This window comes from Carica papaya, chromosome 6, assembly GCF_054855325.1.
Source record: "Carica papaya isolate Zhongbai chromosome 6, ASM5485532v1, whole genome shotgun sequence".
Taxonomy (NCBI): domain Eukaryota; kingdom Viridiplantae; phylum Streptophyta; class Magnoliopsida; order Brassicales; family Caricaceae; genus Carica; species Carica papaya.
In genome coordinates, this window is record NC_142314.1 from 9,925,837 (window position 1) to 9,943,041 (window position 17,205).

The window sequence follows — 17,205 nt, forward strand, 5'->3', positions numbered from 1 at the left end:
TCTTGCTACGGTTAACCTATTCTCTTCGAATAATTTGTCCAATCCAAGAAAAGCCATAATGTCCCCAAGTTCTTTATACGTTTTTAACTTTGCCTAACTCTTTCGCGTTTTCATAATGCTCCTCACCTATGACTTGAGGATAGAGCATAGTTGATGTTGAGTCTAAAGGATCTGTTACCTATTGCATCTAATTCTCTTGATAATACTGTAGTGGCATTTAAATGTGCAAATGCATCTTTATCTGTTCATAGGACTATGATAATTTGATGTTTTTATTGATTAAATGTTTGTTTCCCAAGCAAGTTTATGTTTAGTGCTAAACTGAGAAGGGTGAAAAACAATCTCTGAGATTTTCAGAAAATGTAATATTTTATTTTTGGATTAAAGATTTAAAACATAGGGTTTTCTTATACTATATAGATGCTGCATGGCTCTTGATTCCAAGAAGTGGATCATCTCCTTAATTTTGTTGTCTTTTCTTTGGGTTATTTGGAGGAATATAAATAGGAGAGCTTTTGAAACTTTATCCTCACTTTTTCTGCAATTGAATATAACTGGTTAAGGATTTTCAATCATTTGCTCAAAGGCTAACCGATTCAAGATTGGATCAATAGTAGATATGTTGGATTTTTTGTTCTTGAGTGATTTGTAAAGTCTTTCTACTTCTCCTTATTTCTTGAGTCTAGTAGCTGGACTTCATGGCAAGTGGTACCTCACTCGATCTTATAAGTCATGACCCTCTTAATTCTTGATGAAGGTGGAAGTTCAGAATACTCTTAATCTAATGAGGTAGTGTTTGATAGCTTGAAGGGGCAATTATTGGTTGGGAAGAAGTGAATAGATGATGAAGAACTGGAAGATCCTAGAATGGACATGCTTTAATGTTTTGAGTACTTATATTATATAATCTTTTATATTGATGGTATTTAGCTTGTTCGGGTACAAATAATGGTTTTTGGACAATTATCTTAAAACTTAGGTTAATAGGAAAAATATGATTGTATTATTTAAAATTTAACATCCTATTGTGTGCAAGTCTGCCAAGCTGATTGCTGTCCTAAAAACTTAAGCAAACACGAAGAAGGTTTATCTGTTATCTATAATAACAGTCTCTTATGTGTAAGTCTGTCAGGTTGAAAGCATGGTCGAACACATGCTTATCGTATATTCTGCTCAAATTTAGTTAACATAAAAAAGGGGGCAGTTGGCAGTCTATCTTAAGATCTCTAGTTTTGACATCATGTAATAATTAATTAATTTCTCCTAGGTTGACAGAAAATAACTGAATCTATAGATATTTAAGCAGAAACTATTAAGAATAGGCTTAGTAGGGTAGAATTTTCACTTCTTACTTGGCTAAAAAAAGTCTTATTTTGTTATTATTTTCCTGTTTAAGCATTTTAATTGTATTAGGCTATGTAAATATCCTAAATAGGTAGGTGATTCAAAATTATATTAGAAGACTACTTATTAAGAACACAAGGATATTCTCTCATTCATTCAGTGAGTGCCTAATGGCTTGTCCTTGAGATTGTGTTTGAAATCTATCTCTGTTATTGTGGATTATATTTTTTCTTTCCTTTTTCTATTTTTTCTTTTTTTAAAAAAAGCTTCTTTTCTTTTTCTGTTGTTCTGACTCCCATTTCACTATGTTTCAGCAATAAGAGGGCAGGCCAAGATAGGTATATATTGAGTTTGGGTTGCACTGTGTTGGAACTTATAAATTTTTTCTAATTTAGATTTGGTAACTCTTGGACAAAACAAAAGAAACTGTACAGTTACTGAGTTACTCTTATGTCATCATGTGTTTGATTTTTAATGCATGAACTTAGTTAAAAAATGAACAGTGTTTTTTATTAAAATGTTAAATTATTCACACAAAATTGTTATTCTAAAATTATGTAGTCAGTTTACTTAAAATGATTTTGATCTAAAAGAAAATGTTAGCTTAATTTTTTTAAAAGTATGTAGAAGAAAACACACAAACATCAATTATCATTACTATACTGATATTGAAGATTTCGAATAACTAATAATAAAAAAACCTTTATCAAAATATGAAGTCCATGATTAAAATGGGTAAGGTTAATTTGGGCATGCCAACAAATAGTTGAGGCTAATAGGGGCATGTTAAAAATTATGGTTTTTCCTCCATAAAAATATTTACTCCAATGGTTTTCCATGGGATTCAATTTTCTATGGAGGATAACTTTTTGTGCTGTTCTCTCTTTTTTGCCACCAACAGACTGCAGTCCTATAATCCTGCTGACACCAAATGTTACCTAAGTCAATCATCAAAGGACTTTACTAAGCTAGTCCACGCCTTCTTAGCTATTTTCTTGTGCACCTTCTTGTTTTATATCCTTCTCCATATAACACCTTCCACGGCGATAAGTCCTCTCATTCGTGCTGGTTATTAGAATTAGTTGACTCATTTGCTCTGTCTGCAATCTAATTACTTGGATATCTTTGCTAGATTTTTGTTTGCTTTCTCATGTTTACTCAAAAATACAAATTAAAATTAACATGGTCTGTTGGCCAACCACTGGGTTCTGGACCAGATAATTCCTTGAAATCGAAGAGCAGTGAACTTTACTCTCTTGACGTTATTTCCTTTTCTGAGGTGGATATCATTACCCCAGCACAGAAATTGTTGGCCAGGCAATTGACTTGTGACATAATACCTGGGAGAAGCCTACTTGTTACAGGTGAGTAAAGTAATTACTGTTGCTTACATTGTCAAATGAGCTTACATCTGACATGACTGTGATTTGGAAGGTCCAAATGGGAGCGGGAAAAGTTCTGTTTTCAGAGTCCTTAGAGGTCTTTGGCCCATTGTGAGTGGACGCCTTGTCAAACCATTCCTTCAGATTGACAAAGAAAGTGGATCAGGTCGTGGTGTCTTTTATGTTCCCCAGAGACCATATACGTGCTTAGGAACACTGAGAGATCAAATTATATATCCTCTCTCTCACGAGGAAGCGGAACTAAGGGCCGTAAAGTTGCATCGAACAGGTAAGATCTTTTATAAATTATATGCCTTCATTAGCTCAAGTTTTCAGTTCTCCTACTAACTTTGTATAAATCAAGGAGTCATCATGATTTGATGTTGATAATGCTGGAATGTATCTTAAGTTTTCTACTTTGGCAACTTAGAAGCTGCAAAACTTAAATTCTTTCTTGGGAGACTCGAACAGTTTCATGTCTGAGGAAGACCATGTTTTATGCCTTGTTCTTTTCCCCGTCCCACTTGAAACAACCTGAGGATGTTCTTCTTAGCTGAGGGTTTGAATTATCTCCTTATGTCAGTTCCAAGATAGATATTCTTTGTTATATATGAGTCATTTTCACACATTGTTCTGGAAATCTCTCTCATGGTTTATATCAAATCGCTTTCAAGAGCCATAGAGGGCTGACCCAAGTTCAACTTAAGAGATTGAAAGTGTTTTTTATGTTCATCTGAAAGTGTACCAGAATTGATTACCTGCCAGCTATAAAATCATGAATCCTTGTCGGTGGTCTTTTATAATTTTTCTGTTATTTTGTTATATGAGCAATTGTTTGTTAGAGGAGCAAAGAGGAATATTTCTTATCTGCTGATTAAGATTATGCCAATTTCAGGTCAAGGTTCTGGTGACACCGAAAGCATTCTTGATTCTCGATTAAAAACTATTCTAGATAATGTTAGACTTAATTATCTTTTGGAAAGGGAGGAAGATGGGTTGGATGCAAACCTGAATTGGGAAGATATCCTTTCTCTTGGAGAGCAGCAGAGATTAGGCATGGTGAGTGATCTAAGGCACCATGAAGTTTAGCTTGACAGAATTATTGGTTATATGATATGAGTGGAACTTCGAGCTATATTGCCTAACTGTTTTATGTTTTACTAGGCACGTTTGTTCTTTCATCAGCCCAAGTTTGGTATTCTTGATGAATGTACCAAGTATGTATTGTGACCTTATATATCATTCTTTTGTCTTGTGTTTAAAAAAGGCTTACTGTTATCTAACAGGAGCTATCTTTTCCATAATGTTAGTGCCACAAGTGTTGATGTTGAGGAACAACTTTATAGACTTGCAAATGATATGAGTATCACGGTCATTACCTCCTCACAGGTAACAATTGCATGCAGTATGGTTGACATGAACATGTAATTACTTTATTTGTGTGCTTGAACACAGTAGTAAATGGTGATTCTTATTCAGTAATTACACAAATATTAAATAATTACTAGACAAAGTTACTGAATTATTATCAAATTTTAGAAAGAGACTATAGAGGCATCATAAATTCTTCCCCCAAATATTTTGCAATGTCATCTCTTGCAATGTTTTAAATTGCCTCCAACCTTAATCGTCTCCATCTCTTATTTTCTTTTGCTTGGTGTTTCCATCTCTTATTATCTTTTGTTTGGTGTCATTTCAGCGCCCTGCTCTAATACCATTCCACTCCTTTGAATTACGGCTCATTGATGGTGAAGGTAACTGGGAGCTTCGTGCAATTAAGCAATGAATGGCCCTACTCTGTAAGATGATATATTAGCTGTTATTTTTGCATGGAATCTGGTTTCAGTCAAAATTCAAGTTCCTTATATATGATAGAATTGATCAATTTTAGCATAAATCAGAGAATTGGGTTATCTTGGGTAGTACATATTTCGGCCGAAAAGGAATCCCCAATCACAAGTTTTTTGCCGTGATACGGAATATTTATTGGTTTGACCTATGCTCCTGAATCATACTTGTGCTCAGTGCAGTAGAGGCCAAAAGGTGAACTGGTCCTCGTCAAATATTTTAGCGTATAAGCTATCAAAGTTTAGTTAGGGATATTTCCATTGGAACATAAAAGTACGTCATAATTTTTGTAGCTGCAATTAAATCATTTAATGTACAGTTTCTTTCTCTTTTTGATCTCGGCTCTATTTTTGGGATACGTTGCCCATTAGTGTTGTAAGAATTAGATAACTGATTAATTTGATTGATTCCCTTGAATAAAAATGTGGGGAATATAATCTTTTTTTCTTCCAATTCTGTGTATTTGTATGAGAGATTCTCTAATTAATCTCTTATATATATGTGTGTGTGTGTGTATATATATATTGTTGATTTTGAGACTACTGTCTTTGCATTCTAACCTTGCATTAATAGCATGGTCAGAAGTGACTTCTGCTTCAATCTTTTGCTTCATGAAGTGGGGGTTGAGGAGGCTAGAGGAGATTCAATTTTCTTCCGAATCTCACTTTTCATGAGTAGGTGATGATTATCTGAAAATTTATTTTCGGTGATGGATATATGCAAGAGTAATATTCTCTTTCTATGAAGATTGCATTCAGTTATATTGGACTTCAATTGTTAGTTATAATTTTCCTGTTTATCTTAATTTTCATTAATTAGTTCAATTCTTTTTCTATTTCCACCCTAATTTCGAATCCTTTGATGGTAAAATTAAATTCTTGTATTTGAATATGGAAAGTTGAATTTCTATCAAGAAATTTATAGGGTGGATAATAATCCTAACATTCTGTTTGGATCATGTTAAATGGTAAAATTTTAATATATGATATTTTACGGACGTGAAAAAATTGTGTTTGTTTCAATTTTTAATGATAACAAATGGTATTTGACTGTTAAATCGTGGGATGAATTTTTAAACTATTAATTTGGTGGTATTTATTGGGTATTTTATTTATTTTTTATTATACTTTTATCTAATTTAATTAATTTTCTATGTTTTGATAATTAAAAATTTATTAAATTAATATAGTAATATAAATAATAATTATTTATTTAAATATAAATATAATTATATTGATAAATATTTTTTTTTTTACATATTTTTTTTATATTATTTATTATTACATATAATATATAGAGATAAATTAATAATTTAATTAAAAATATAATCATATCATCTTATTATTTAAATAAAAATATATCATTAATATATATTAATATACTATTATTTAAATTTAAAAAAAAATTATGTTATTATAATTTTGTGTTATTATCATTTAATTACTGTCATTATTATATATTAATTAAGTATTATTGAAATTTATTTAAAGAAAGCCGAAGAATTTAACAGTAAACTGGAGAAATAAAAATAATAATTTGATAATAACCTCTTTATAAATTTGATTGTTTATTTTTTTTAAGGTGAAAAACAGAAAAAGTATACTATATTATGTAAAATAATTTTTTATAAATATGTACACCAGAAACAGGGGAGGACCTGCACGTTCTTGTGCTGAAAAGGATAACTCTTGAGATTCGTTTTATATCGGGAAAAAAAAAAAATGTTGGATTGTGCTGGTTCCAGTAGATCAAGGATGCCGCCTCAGCGTTCTCATGTAGGTCATGAATCAAAATAGGAGTGGTTGAATATCAATTTATAAACTCTTGGAAATGCTGAAAATTTCACAACCGTTAATTGTCTTCTGCGCTTCTAGGAAATGTAAATAAATTTTGTTCCAATAAAATTTTGAACCTATTAAATTCATTCACTATGTTATGCCTGTAGCACAATAAGCAGATCTTTAAAAAAAATTAATTAACTTGTTTCCCCAACATTAATAATTTAATTTAATGGTGGGAGACGAAGCCACCTCATGGCCACAGATAAATACCAGCAATAATATATATAGATATATACACACACATATATTCTTTATATTTTGTCATAATACGATGGCCACCTTTGTTTTGAAGCAGTTCTCTACTTGGAAGATAAGTAAGTATTCATGATGGTGATTAAGTTAGTGGGAGATCATGTGTGTTGGGACAATTTTTTAATTAGCTCCAGAATAATGTGAACATATCCTCCTATGATCTTACTTATGTTTATCTCTTATTTTTTAAAAAATAAAAAAAGAAAAAGGAAACGGTATCTATCAAATGGGGAATTAGGATTAAGGATTTGAATTACTGATACGGTATCCAATTGTCTTTTATTCAATTGGGTTCCTGATATATATTTAATGAACTGTGTGAGTGTGTGTGTGTGTGTGTGTGTGCGCGCGCGAATTTATTATGTTGTAGGCTTCAGTCGTCTTGCCAACGTGTTAACCACAATCAGCTTCTTGATTGGCCTAGCCTGCTATACAAACAAAAGATCAACTCCTGCACATCTCCTTCCAAATTGAAGATTATTACTATTATTAATTAACCCAATTGAGAAATAAAGTGGGTATCCTTCAAGGATCTCTTAAGGATACTCTTCTCCCTAAGCCTGTTGAGTTGTAAAGTACTTGAAACAACTTTTTAGCATTGAAAAATTGGGGAGGGGGGAAGAACACTTTACCAAGCTGGCTCTAACTTTCTAAACATCCATTACTTATATAGCTCCATACTATTATTATTATTATTATTATTATTATTGTGGCTCTGATTCTCTCAATCTCTGTTTTGCGTGCCAACACAATAATTTTCTTAAACTAGTACTGCTTAGTGGTTTGCTTGCGGCATGTTTCAACTTCATGTGAATCATTAGATCAACCTTAAATAATGATAGTTTCTTTTTTGGTTAATTATATATATGTGTCTTTGTATATGTTTTATTAATCTATGCTAGTTGATAGGAAGGTTATCTTTCTGTTCTTTTCCGACATTAAAGTAACTCTAAATAGTTATTGATAATGTGCGTGTGTGGGTCATTTTAGATTTTTCAAACCAAAATGCATTAAATAATGTTACATCTATGGTATATGTTCATCTAGTGCATTTTAAATTTTTCTTCTAAAATGCTATTCTCAAACAACTTAATTGATCATAGTATAAAACACATTCCCTACCAATTGAACTAATCTTGGTAGATAGATACATATATATGTCCTAATTCGCTATTATGCTTGGACCAATCTTATATATATGTAATCTAGCTTGGATTATATAGCCATATGAAGTAAACTAGACAGAATATGTTTTTTTTTTTTTTTTGAAAATAAATTATGAATATTTTATTAAGCACTTATTTGTTAAAAGAAAAAATACAAATAGAAGTATCGAAACCGTTCTATCTTAGTCCTACACTTGCATAAAAGAAAAAAATTTAAAAAACCGCGATTAAGGTCATTATATGGGATTTGAATTTGTATTTTGAAGTTATAAGCCTTAAAAAAGTACCATGAATCATGATCATCATATGAGATTTGGATTTGATGCAGAGCTTTTACCGTATCAACAACAAAATTTCTTTGACAATTAAGGATAGACCAAACCTATTTAAGAATCTTCTTGTCCAATTTACTTTTAACGATAAATGTTACATATTTGTTGAGGTATGGCTCTGCTCATTCACCAATTTGCCTTAAACTATATGGGGATACTGAAGAGAATTTATGGTGGAGGAAGATGTTTGGATTTGAATCTTTCTGGTTAAGGGAAAATGAGTGCTATGATATCGTGAAAACAACATGGGATATTGAGGGGAACCAATTTTTTATGTGTGTCAAAGAGAAAATTAAAAGATGTATGAAGTAACTGATAGAGTTGAATAAGAACGTTGTAGTACCCTAAATTAATTTTAATTGTATTTAAATTGATGTATGAATATTATTTTTTAATTTTTAAATTTTTTATTTAATGAAAAAATGAAGAAAAATGGGTGGAGAATGAAATTGAAAACAATTTTGGGAAAAATGAGTGAAAATTTGGGTTTTGAGAGTGTTTTTGAAAGAAAAATCAAAAATTGGGAGTCAAAACGTAATTTAAAAAAATTATGACATGTAGGACACCCAATCAGCAACCTCGACGAATCGGAGCATGCCGCATGGTAAGGAATTGCGATATTGGCCGAAAGGGGCCCTAGGTCTGATTCTGAGATTTTTGGGACACGTGCAGGTACCGGTAGCGTGTTTCAGTTTTTCGGAAAAAAAAATTCAGGAAATTTAGGGATAACCCGCAGGCGCTCGGAAAAGCCTATTTCGGGTCCCAAAAACAAGTAAGGATTCCTCACCCTATTCCCTATCACGGTATTAAAGTGTAATAAATGATAAAATGGTATTTCATGAATCAATAGCTGTGTGAAATTGTTTAAGGTTGCTAATGGAGCCCGAGTCTAGTGTATTTGTCAGTCAGTTGTTGTTTGTTCTATTTTACAGTTTTAAATGCAGTATGATGTCTGATGTTTTTATTTCATAGTTTCGTGTGCATGTATCACTGTTTCATTGATTATGGACTGAATGACTGAGAACCCGATGTTGTGTGTTGTCTTGTTGGCGTGAACTACTGGTTTGCATGTTTGTGTGTGACTTGATGATGGTGACTAAAGAAAAAGGGATAAAAGGTTATGTGAATTGGCAAACGGATAATGTAGACAGCCTGACTAGGTATCCTGGGAGATGGTGGACGGACCGGGTCCGTAGGAAACCCTACTGGGAACGTGGTCTCTCATACCGGACGGGGTATGGAGACCTTATATGTTTTGGCGCCCATACCGGACGGGGTATGGGGACAGCCCGTTTCACCCTCATACCGGACGGGGTATTGAGGTTCATGGTTTTGGCGCCCATACCGGACGGGGTATGGGGACGACCCTGGAATCAGGTTATAAATGTTAAGGGTTCACGGGTAACGGGACCCATATGGATCCCCATGAATACTAGTAGGCTGGTAAAGAGGAATTATGTTGTTTAAAGATTGAAATGCAAACGCGTGATAAATGTTGTATTATAAGATCTATGTGATAACGTGATGATGATAATGTGTTGCTTGTGTATTATTTTATGGATCTCACCCAGGTAAATGGAAAGTAAACGTTTTTATGAACAAATGGGTTTATTACAAATTATGCTCCATTGGTCGTTTTTGTTTTCTACCCACCCTTACTCCTGTGGCAGTGAGGTAGAGTGATGTCTTTACTGGGCTAGTGTAGCTCACTCCTTACTTAACCATTTCAGATCAGGAAGACGTGGTTCCCGAGCCCGTTCCGCAGGAAGACAGCGAAGGGGACGCCTAAAGATCCCATAGTTATAATTGTAGTTCTTACTTCCGAGTATTTATTTTAATTAGTTTATTCCCTCATTTGTTGAACACGTTTTGGTATTGCGTAAGGGATGTTAATTACAATGTTTAATACACTTCTGCAAATTCAGATTATTTATCTATATATATGCCTTTCCAATATTAAATTTTTCCGGGGCTGTTACACATGTCCCCCAAAAAACTCCAAATTAGGCCCAGGGCCTCCTCGGCCAATTTTGGAATTCCAGCAAGCGGCGGCAATCCACCTCGGGTTGGCCGTTTTCGGCCGAATTTGGCCAAACTTGCATTGGTTCTAATGATAAAACACACGTAAGGTCCTCGGTGACCGAAAAAATTCAAAAAAATCGAGACTTACTGGCGGCAGAGCTTTCGGGTACGGTGGCTCCTCCGACGCGAGTCGCGATTTGATGTTTTGCTCCGGTCAACCTATAGATGAAAGGACGGTGGTCACAGTGGTGTAAAAATTTCATCGAACGGGAATCGGGAAGGGCCTCATCGGAGGCAAAAATTGAGAAAACCTGTCGTGGCACCGCTGGGCTTCGGGGGTATTTTACGGCCAATTGGCCAGTGGTTTGGCTCTGATTTGTCCACAAGAGGGTTCAGCATCGAAATCCGAGCCAATGGGAGAAATTTTACCTCGTTTGGTGGCCAAAAAGTGCTCCGGTGCGACGGCAATTGGCGGCAGTCGGTTCCTCCGGTGGCTGGGCTGTCTTCTCCGGTAATGACTCTGGCGGCTAGTGTTTGGGGTTGGGTGTGGATGAGATTATTTATAACCTTCTCCTTTTAATCTGAGTCGTCCATCACGATTTAATCTGGACCGTCCGATCGCGATTAAATTAGAAATGAATCTAGACCGTCCATCGCGATGCGATCTAGGTCGTCTGTGCGTGATTCAATCTGGGCCGTCCGCACGCATGCAATCTGGGCCGTCCACGCGCGCGTTTGATCTGAGTCGTCCGTGCGCGCGAGAACGGATCTCAGCCGTCCGATCGCGCGCACGCGGATCGCCCACGTGGCCTTCCCGCGTCAACGTCTTTACCACACGGCGTGTCCTGGTTGGCCGGAGCCGCTGACCGGGCTGCTGATGTGGCTGCTGACGTGGCGTAATTTTTTCTAAATTACGTTTTGACCCCCGATTTCTAATTTTCTTCTCAAAAACACCTCCAGAATCTGAATTTTCACCCCTTTTTTTCAAAATTATTTTCAATTAAACCCCAAAAATAATTTTACCCATTTTTATCATTATTATTATTTTTATTTCTATTAAATTAAATTAAACTAAATTAAAACAATTATATTATTACTTAAATAAATCAATTAAAAAAGTTAAAATAAATTAAAATTATAATAATTCCAATAATAATAATAATAATTAAAATTAGGGTGTTACAATATATGTCATAAATATAAATGGTAGAAGAAGAGATTTTTTATAAGTAATGTTATAAGTTTTATAATTATAATTATATAATTGTATCTTATAATATAAATTAAAAAAAATGAAATAATATGATATATGTAGCAGCCCCGGAAATTTAAAATGGAAATTATATTATAAATATCAAATGCGGAAGCGAAGTCAAAATTTGAATAACATCCCTTACACTAAAAACAAAAACGTGCTCACAAAATATAAAAGATTAAACTACCTAAAGGAGAAACTTGAAAGTAAAAAAACTACGAATGTGACTAGGGAGTCTCTAGGCATCCCCTTCGTCGTCTTCCTGCGGAACGGGCTCGGGAACCATGTCTTCTTGATCTGAAATAATTAAATAAGGAATGAGCTACACTAGCCCAGTAAGGACATCACGATATCTCACCGTCACGGAGGTAAAGGTGGGTAGAAAACACAAAAGACCAATGGAGCATGATTTACGACAAATCCTTTTATTAATAATAAAACCTTTACCATCCACTTACCTCGGTGGAATTTATAAAACAATATACGAAAGCAATAACATTATCATAATCATGGAATCATATAAACTGTAAAACATAACACTTATCACGCATTTTGTAATTCAATCATTATACAACATATCTTTTCCTCATTTACCAGCCTACTAGTATCCGTGGGGGTCCATAGGGATCCCGCTACCCGTTAACCTTTAACATTCGTCATCAGATTCCAGGGCCGTCCCCATACCCAGTCCGGTATGGGCGCCAAAACCATAAACCTCAATACCCCGTCCGGTATGAGGGTGAAACGGGCCGTCCCCATACCCCGTCCGGTATGGGCACCAAAACCATAAACCTCAATACCCCGTCTGGTATGAGGGTGAAACAGGCCGTCCCCATACCCCGTCCGGTATGGGCGCCAAAACTATAAACCTCAATACCCCGTTCGGTATGAGGGTGAAACGGGCCGTCCCCATACCCCATCCGGTATGGGCGCCAAAACACATAAGATCTCCATACCCCGTCCGGTATGTGAGACCACAATCCCGGTAGGGTTCCCTACGGACCCGGTCCGTCCACCATCTCCCAGGATATCTAGTCAGGCTGACCACATTATATCATTATCAGTTTACATAACCCTTTATTCCCTTTTTTTCTCAGTCAGCATCATCAATTCACACAAACAAGCAAAAACAGTAATTCATGTCGAACAAGACAACATGAGCATCAATATCCCGGTCATTCAATCCATAATCAATAAAACAGTAAAATATGCACACGAAACTATAAAATAAAAATATCGAACCTCATGCTGTATTTAAAACTGTAAAACAGGCCAAATAACAGTTAACCGACAAATACACTAGTCTTGGGCTCCACTAGCGACCTTAAGCAATTTCACACATTCGTTGATTCATGAAATACCGTTTTATCATTTATTGAACTTTAAAACCGTGATAGGAAATAGGGTGAGGGGTCCTTACACGTTTCGGGGTCCGAACACGGCTTCACAGTGCGCCTACAAGCTGTCCCTAATTTTTCCTGAATTTTTCTCGGGGAACTGAAACGCACTACTGGTACCTGCACGTGTTCCAAAAAAATCCCAAATTAGGCCCAGGGCCCCTTTCGGCCAATATCGCAACTCCGGCACGGCGGCTCCACCGTGCTCCGGCGACGGCACCGCCGCTGGCGGCGGCGATTCGCCTCGGGTTGGCTATTTTCGGCCGTTTCCGGCCGAATTCGGCCACACTCGCATCGGTCCCTGCGAGAAAACAACCCTAGGGCCCTCGGGGGGCCAAAAAATCACGAAAAAACGGAGCTTACCGGCGGCGGCGCTCTCGGGTGCGGCGGCTCTCCGGCGAGGTTCGTGTTTTGGTGATTCGACTCCAGTCAACCTGTAGAGAAAAGAATGGTGATCACGGTGATATAAAAATTGCATCAAACGGAGGCCGGGAAGGGCCTCATCGGAGGCAAATACCGAGAAGGGGCGCGGCGGCGCCGCTGGGCTTCGGCCGTGTATTCCGGCCGTTTGGCCGGGATTTTGGCTCTGATTTGGCCACAGGAGGAATCAGCGTGGAAAAATGAGTCGGGGGTACGAAATTTACCTCGATCGGCGGTCGGAAATTTCCCCGGTGCGGCGACGGGTGGCGGCGGCCGGCTTCTGGTTCGTCTTCTCCGGCGAGCGGCAGGCGGCTAGGGTTTGTGGTCTGGTGTGGGGGTTTTATTTATAACCCTTTGCCTTTTGATCTCAGCCGTCCATTTTGTTTTAATCTGGACCGTCCGTTTTTGATTGAATCTGGGCCGTCCGTGCGATTGCATCTGGGCCGTCCAATCGCACGCTTGATCTGGGCCGTCCGATCGCGCCTACGCGGATCGCCAACGTGGCCCGTTCCAGAACGACGTGGTCTTGCCACGTGGCAGGTCCCAGTTGGCCGGGACTGCTGACCGGGCCTGCTGACGTGGCTGCCGACGTGGCTTTTTTTTTTCTTTTTTTTCGGCCCCTTTCCGGGTGCTACAATATATATATATATATATATATATATATGTACATAATAATAAATGAGTATGTGTTGTATGTATATAAATATATAAGCATATGTATGTGTGTGTGTGTATATATATATATGGGAGAAGAACAAAAAAATTAAAATTTAATTAAGAATTAGGTTAATTATGATAGTTAGGAGAGGTGAATTTAATTGAATACGAAATTAAGGAGAATTAAATTTGATTGAATAAATAATTAAAAAGAATTAAATTTGATTCGCTAAGTAATTGATAAATATATTAATTTAGCCATAATCTATAATACTTAAGGTAAAGATAATTCAAAATACTAAAAGAAATAAATTTTGAAAATCATTTTGATTTAATAAATATGTAAATAAATTAATAAATTTTGTTTTGAATATAATAGATCATATAAGAAAATAACTTAAGAAAATAGGAAAAGAATATTTATAATAATTTCTTTTAGAATTGAATGAATAATAGATAAAATAAATTAGAAATAAATTATTAATTAATTTAAGCAAGATTAATATAAAATGATAAGAAAATATTATTTACGAAATTATGTAATTAATCAAATAAATAAAATAAAGAAAAATTAAATGAATGATCGCTTTAATATCTTGAATAGTTGTAGAAACGAGATAGGCATGCAATATGATTGCATGAATGTAACGGCCCCGGAAATTAAAAGAAAATGTATATATATAAATTCTAAGTGCGGAAGCGAAATAAAATATTATGATTAACATCCCTTACACAATAACCAAAATGTATTAAACGTATGAAAAAATAAGCTAACTAAAGTAAATATTAGAAATGAATACTATAAAGAAAACTATAAAATCTTTAGGCATCTACTCGCTGTCTTCCTGCGAAACGGGCTCGGAAACTAAGTCCTCCTGATATGAAATGGTTAAGTAAGGAATGAGCTACACTAGCCCAGTAAAGATGTCACACTATCTCTCTGTCACAGAGATAAAGGTTGGTAGAAAACAAAAACGACCAATGGAGCATAATTTATAACAAATTTATTTATCAATAATAAAACCTTTTACTGTCCACTTACCTCGGTAAGATTCATGAAAACAACTTATGAAAATAATAACATTATAATATCATAAAATCATACACACTCCGTAACATAACACATGTCATACTTTTAATATTTTAATCATCAAGCAATAAATTTCCTTTTTTACCAGCCTACCAGTATTCATGGGGGTCTATAGGGGTCCCTGCTACACGTAAATCATTCACCTTAATAACTTAACTCTAGGGCCGTCCCCATACCCCGTCTGGTATGGGCGCCAAAACCATAAACCTCAATACCCCGTCCGGTATAAGGGTGAAGCGGGTCGTCCCTATACCCCGTCCGGTATGAGTGCCAAAACATTTAAAGTCTTCATACCCCATCCGGTATGAGAAACAACGTTCCCGGTAGGGTTCCCTATGGACCCGGTCCGTCCACCATCTCCCAGGATATCTAGTGAAGCTGTCAACTTATCTATTTATCAACTCACAAACCTTTTCTATTTTTCCTTAGTTTTATGTTCCTCACATAATCATGAATATTTAAACCAGTAACGAGCATCCAACAAAGCAGGTATATCATCGGATTCACAAAATCAAGCCATAATGAAGTAAACAGTGATTCATGCATTCAAAACCATAAAATAAATATATCAGATACCATAATGTATTTAAAACTGTAAAATAACTCAAACAGCAACTGACCGAAAATATATCAGATTCGAGCTTCATTAGTAACCTTAATTAATTATACATATCTATTAATTCATAAAATACTGTTTTATCATTTATTAAGCTTTAATGCCGTGATAGGATATAAGGTGAGAGATCCTTACTTGATTCGAAGTCTAAAATCGATTTTTCATTGTGCCTACGGGTAGTCCCTAGATTCCCTAATTTTTTTTTCAGGAACTGAAACACACTTCCAGTACCTATACATATCCCCAAAAAATTCCAAATCAGACCTAGGGCCTCCTCGGCCAATTTCTAAATTCCGGCACGGCGGCTCTCCCATGCTCCGGCGACGGCGCTGCCGCCCACGACGGTGATCCACCTCGGGTTGGCTATTTTCAGCCGTTTTGGGCCGAATTCAGCCAAACTAGCACCAGTTCATGCGAGAAAACACACGAAGGGCCCTCGGTGGGCCAAAAAAATACAGAAAACCGAGACTTACCGACGGCGGAGCTCTCGGGTACGGAGGCTCCTCTGGCGCGAGTCACGATTTGGTGTTTTGCTCCGGTCAACCTTTAGAGGAAAGGACGGTGGTCACAGTTGTGTAAAAATTACATTGAACGGGAATGGGAAGGGCCTCATCAGAGATAAAAACTGAGAAAACCTGCGGTGGCGCTGTTGGGCTTCGGCAGTATTTTTCGGTCAATTGGCTAGTGATTTGGCTCTCATTTGGTCACAGGGGGGTTCAGTATCGAAATCCAAGCCAAGAGGAGAAATTTTACCTCGTTTGGCGGCCGGAAAGTGCTCCGGCGCGGCGGCGAGTGGCGGCGGTCGGTTCCTCCGGTGGCTGGCTGTCTTCTCCTGCGAGGGCTCTAGCGGCTAGAGTTAGGGTTGGGTGTGGATGAGATTATTTATAACCTTCCCTTTTTAATCTGAGCTGTCCATCACGATTTAATCTGGACCGTCCGATCATGATTAAATTAGAAATGAATTTGGGCCGTCCATCGCGATGCGATCTGGGCCGTCCGTGCATGATTCAATCTGGACCGTCCGCACACGTGCAATCTGGGCCATCTGCGCGCGCGTTTGATCTGGGTCGTCTATGTGCGCGGGAACGGATCTCAGCCGTCCGATCGCGCGCACGCAGATCGCCCACGTGGCCTCCCTGCGTCAGCGTCTCTGCCACGCGACGTGTCCTGGTTGGCCGGAGCTGCTGACTGGGCTGCTACATGGCTGCTGACGTGGCACAATTTTTTTAAATTACGTTTTGACCCCCGGTTTCTGATTTTCTTTTCAAAAATACCCTCAGAATCCGAATTTTCACCCATTTTTCCCAAAATTATTTTCAATTAAACCCCAAAAATAATTTAACCCATTTTTATCATTTTTATTATTTTTATTTCCATTAAGTTAAATTAAACTAAATTAAAACAATTATATTATTACTTAAATAAATCAATTAAAAAATTTAATAAAATAAAATTATAATAATTCCAATAATAATAATAATAATAATATTAGGGTGTTACAATGAAACTCTTGGGTTCATCGCTAACCTGAGAAGGTTTAGTGGTTGTGCATGTTTCTATTAATATTTGGATGGTGTTTGGAA

At 36.5% G+C, this 17,205-nt stretch overlaps 1 protein-coding gene across 8 annotated transcripts in view; it reads left to right on the forward strand.

Annotated features, from left to right (window-relative positions):
* The window catches only part of ABCD1 (peroxisomal ABC transporter 1), a 74,568-nt gene extending 69,541 nt beyond the window's left edge, over nt 1–5,027 (forward strand). For all 8 annotated transcript variants that reach the window (XM_088223119.1, XM_088223121.1, XM_088223122.1 and 5 more), the window contains 6 exons: nt 2,562–2,708; nt 2,779–3,015; nt 3,622–3,785; nt 3,891–3,943; nt 4,037–4,115; nt 4,426–5,027. In XM_088223119.1, the coding sequence (XP_088079245.1) occupies nt 2,562–2,708; nt 2,779–3,015; nt 3,622–3,785; nt 3,891–3,943; nt 4,037–4,115; nt 4,426–4,512 (767 nt within the window). In that variant the 3' untranslated portion in view covers nt 4,513–5,027. The remainder of the gene's footprint in view (nt 1–2,561; nt 2,709–2,778; nt 3,016–3,621; nt 3,786–3,890; nt 3,944–4,036; nt 4,116–4,425) is intronic.
* The last annotated feature ends 12,178 nt before the right edge of the window (nt 5,028–17,205 follow it).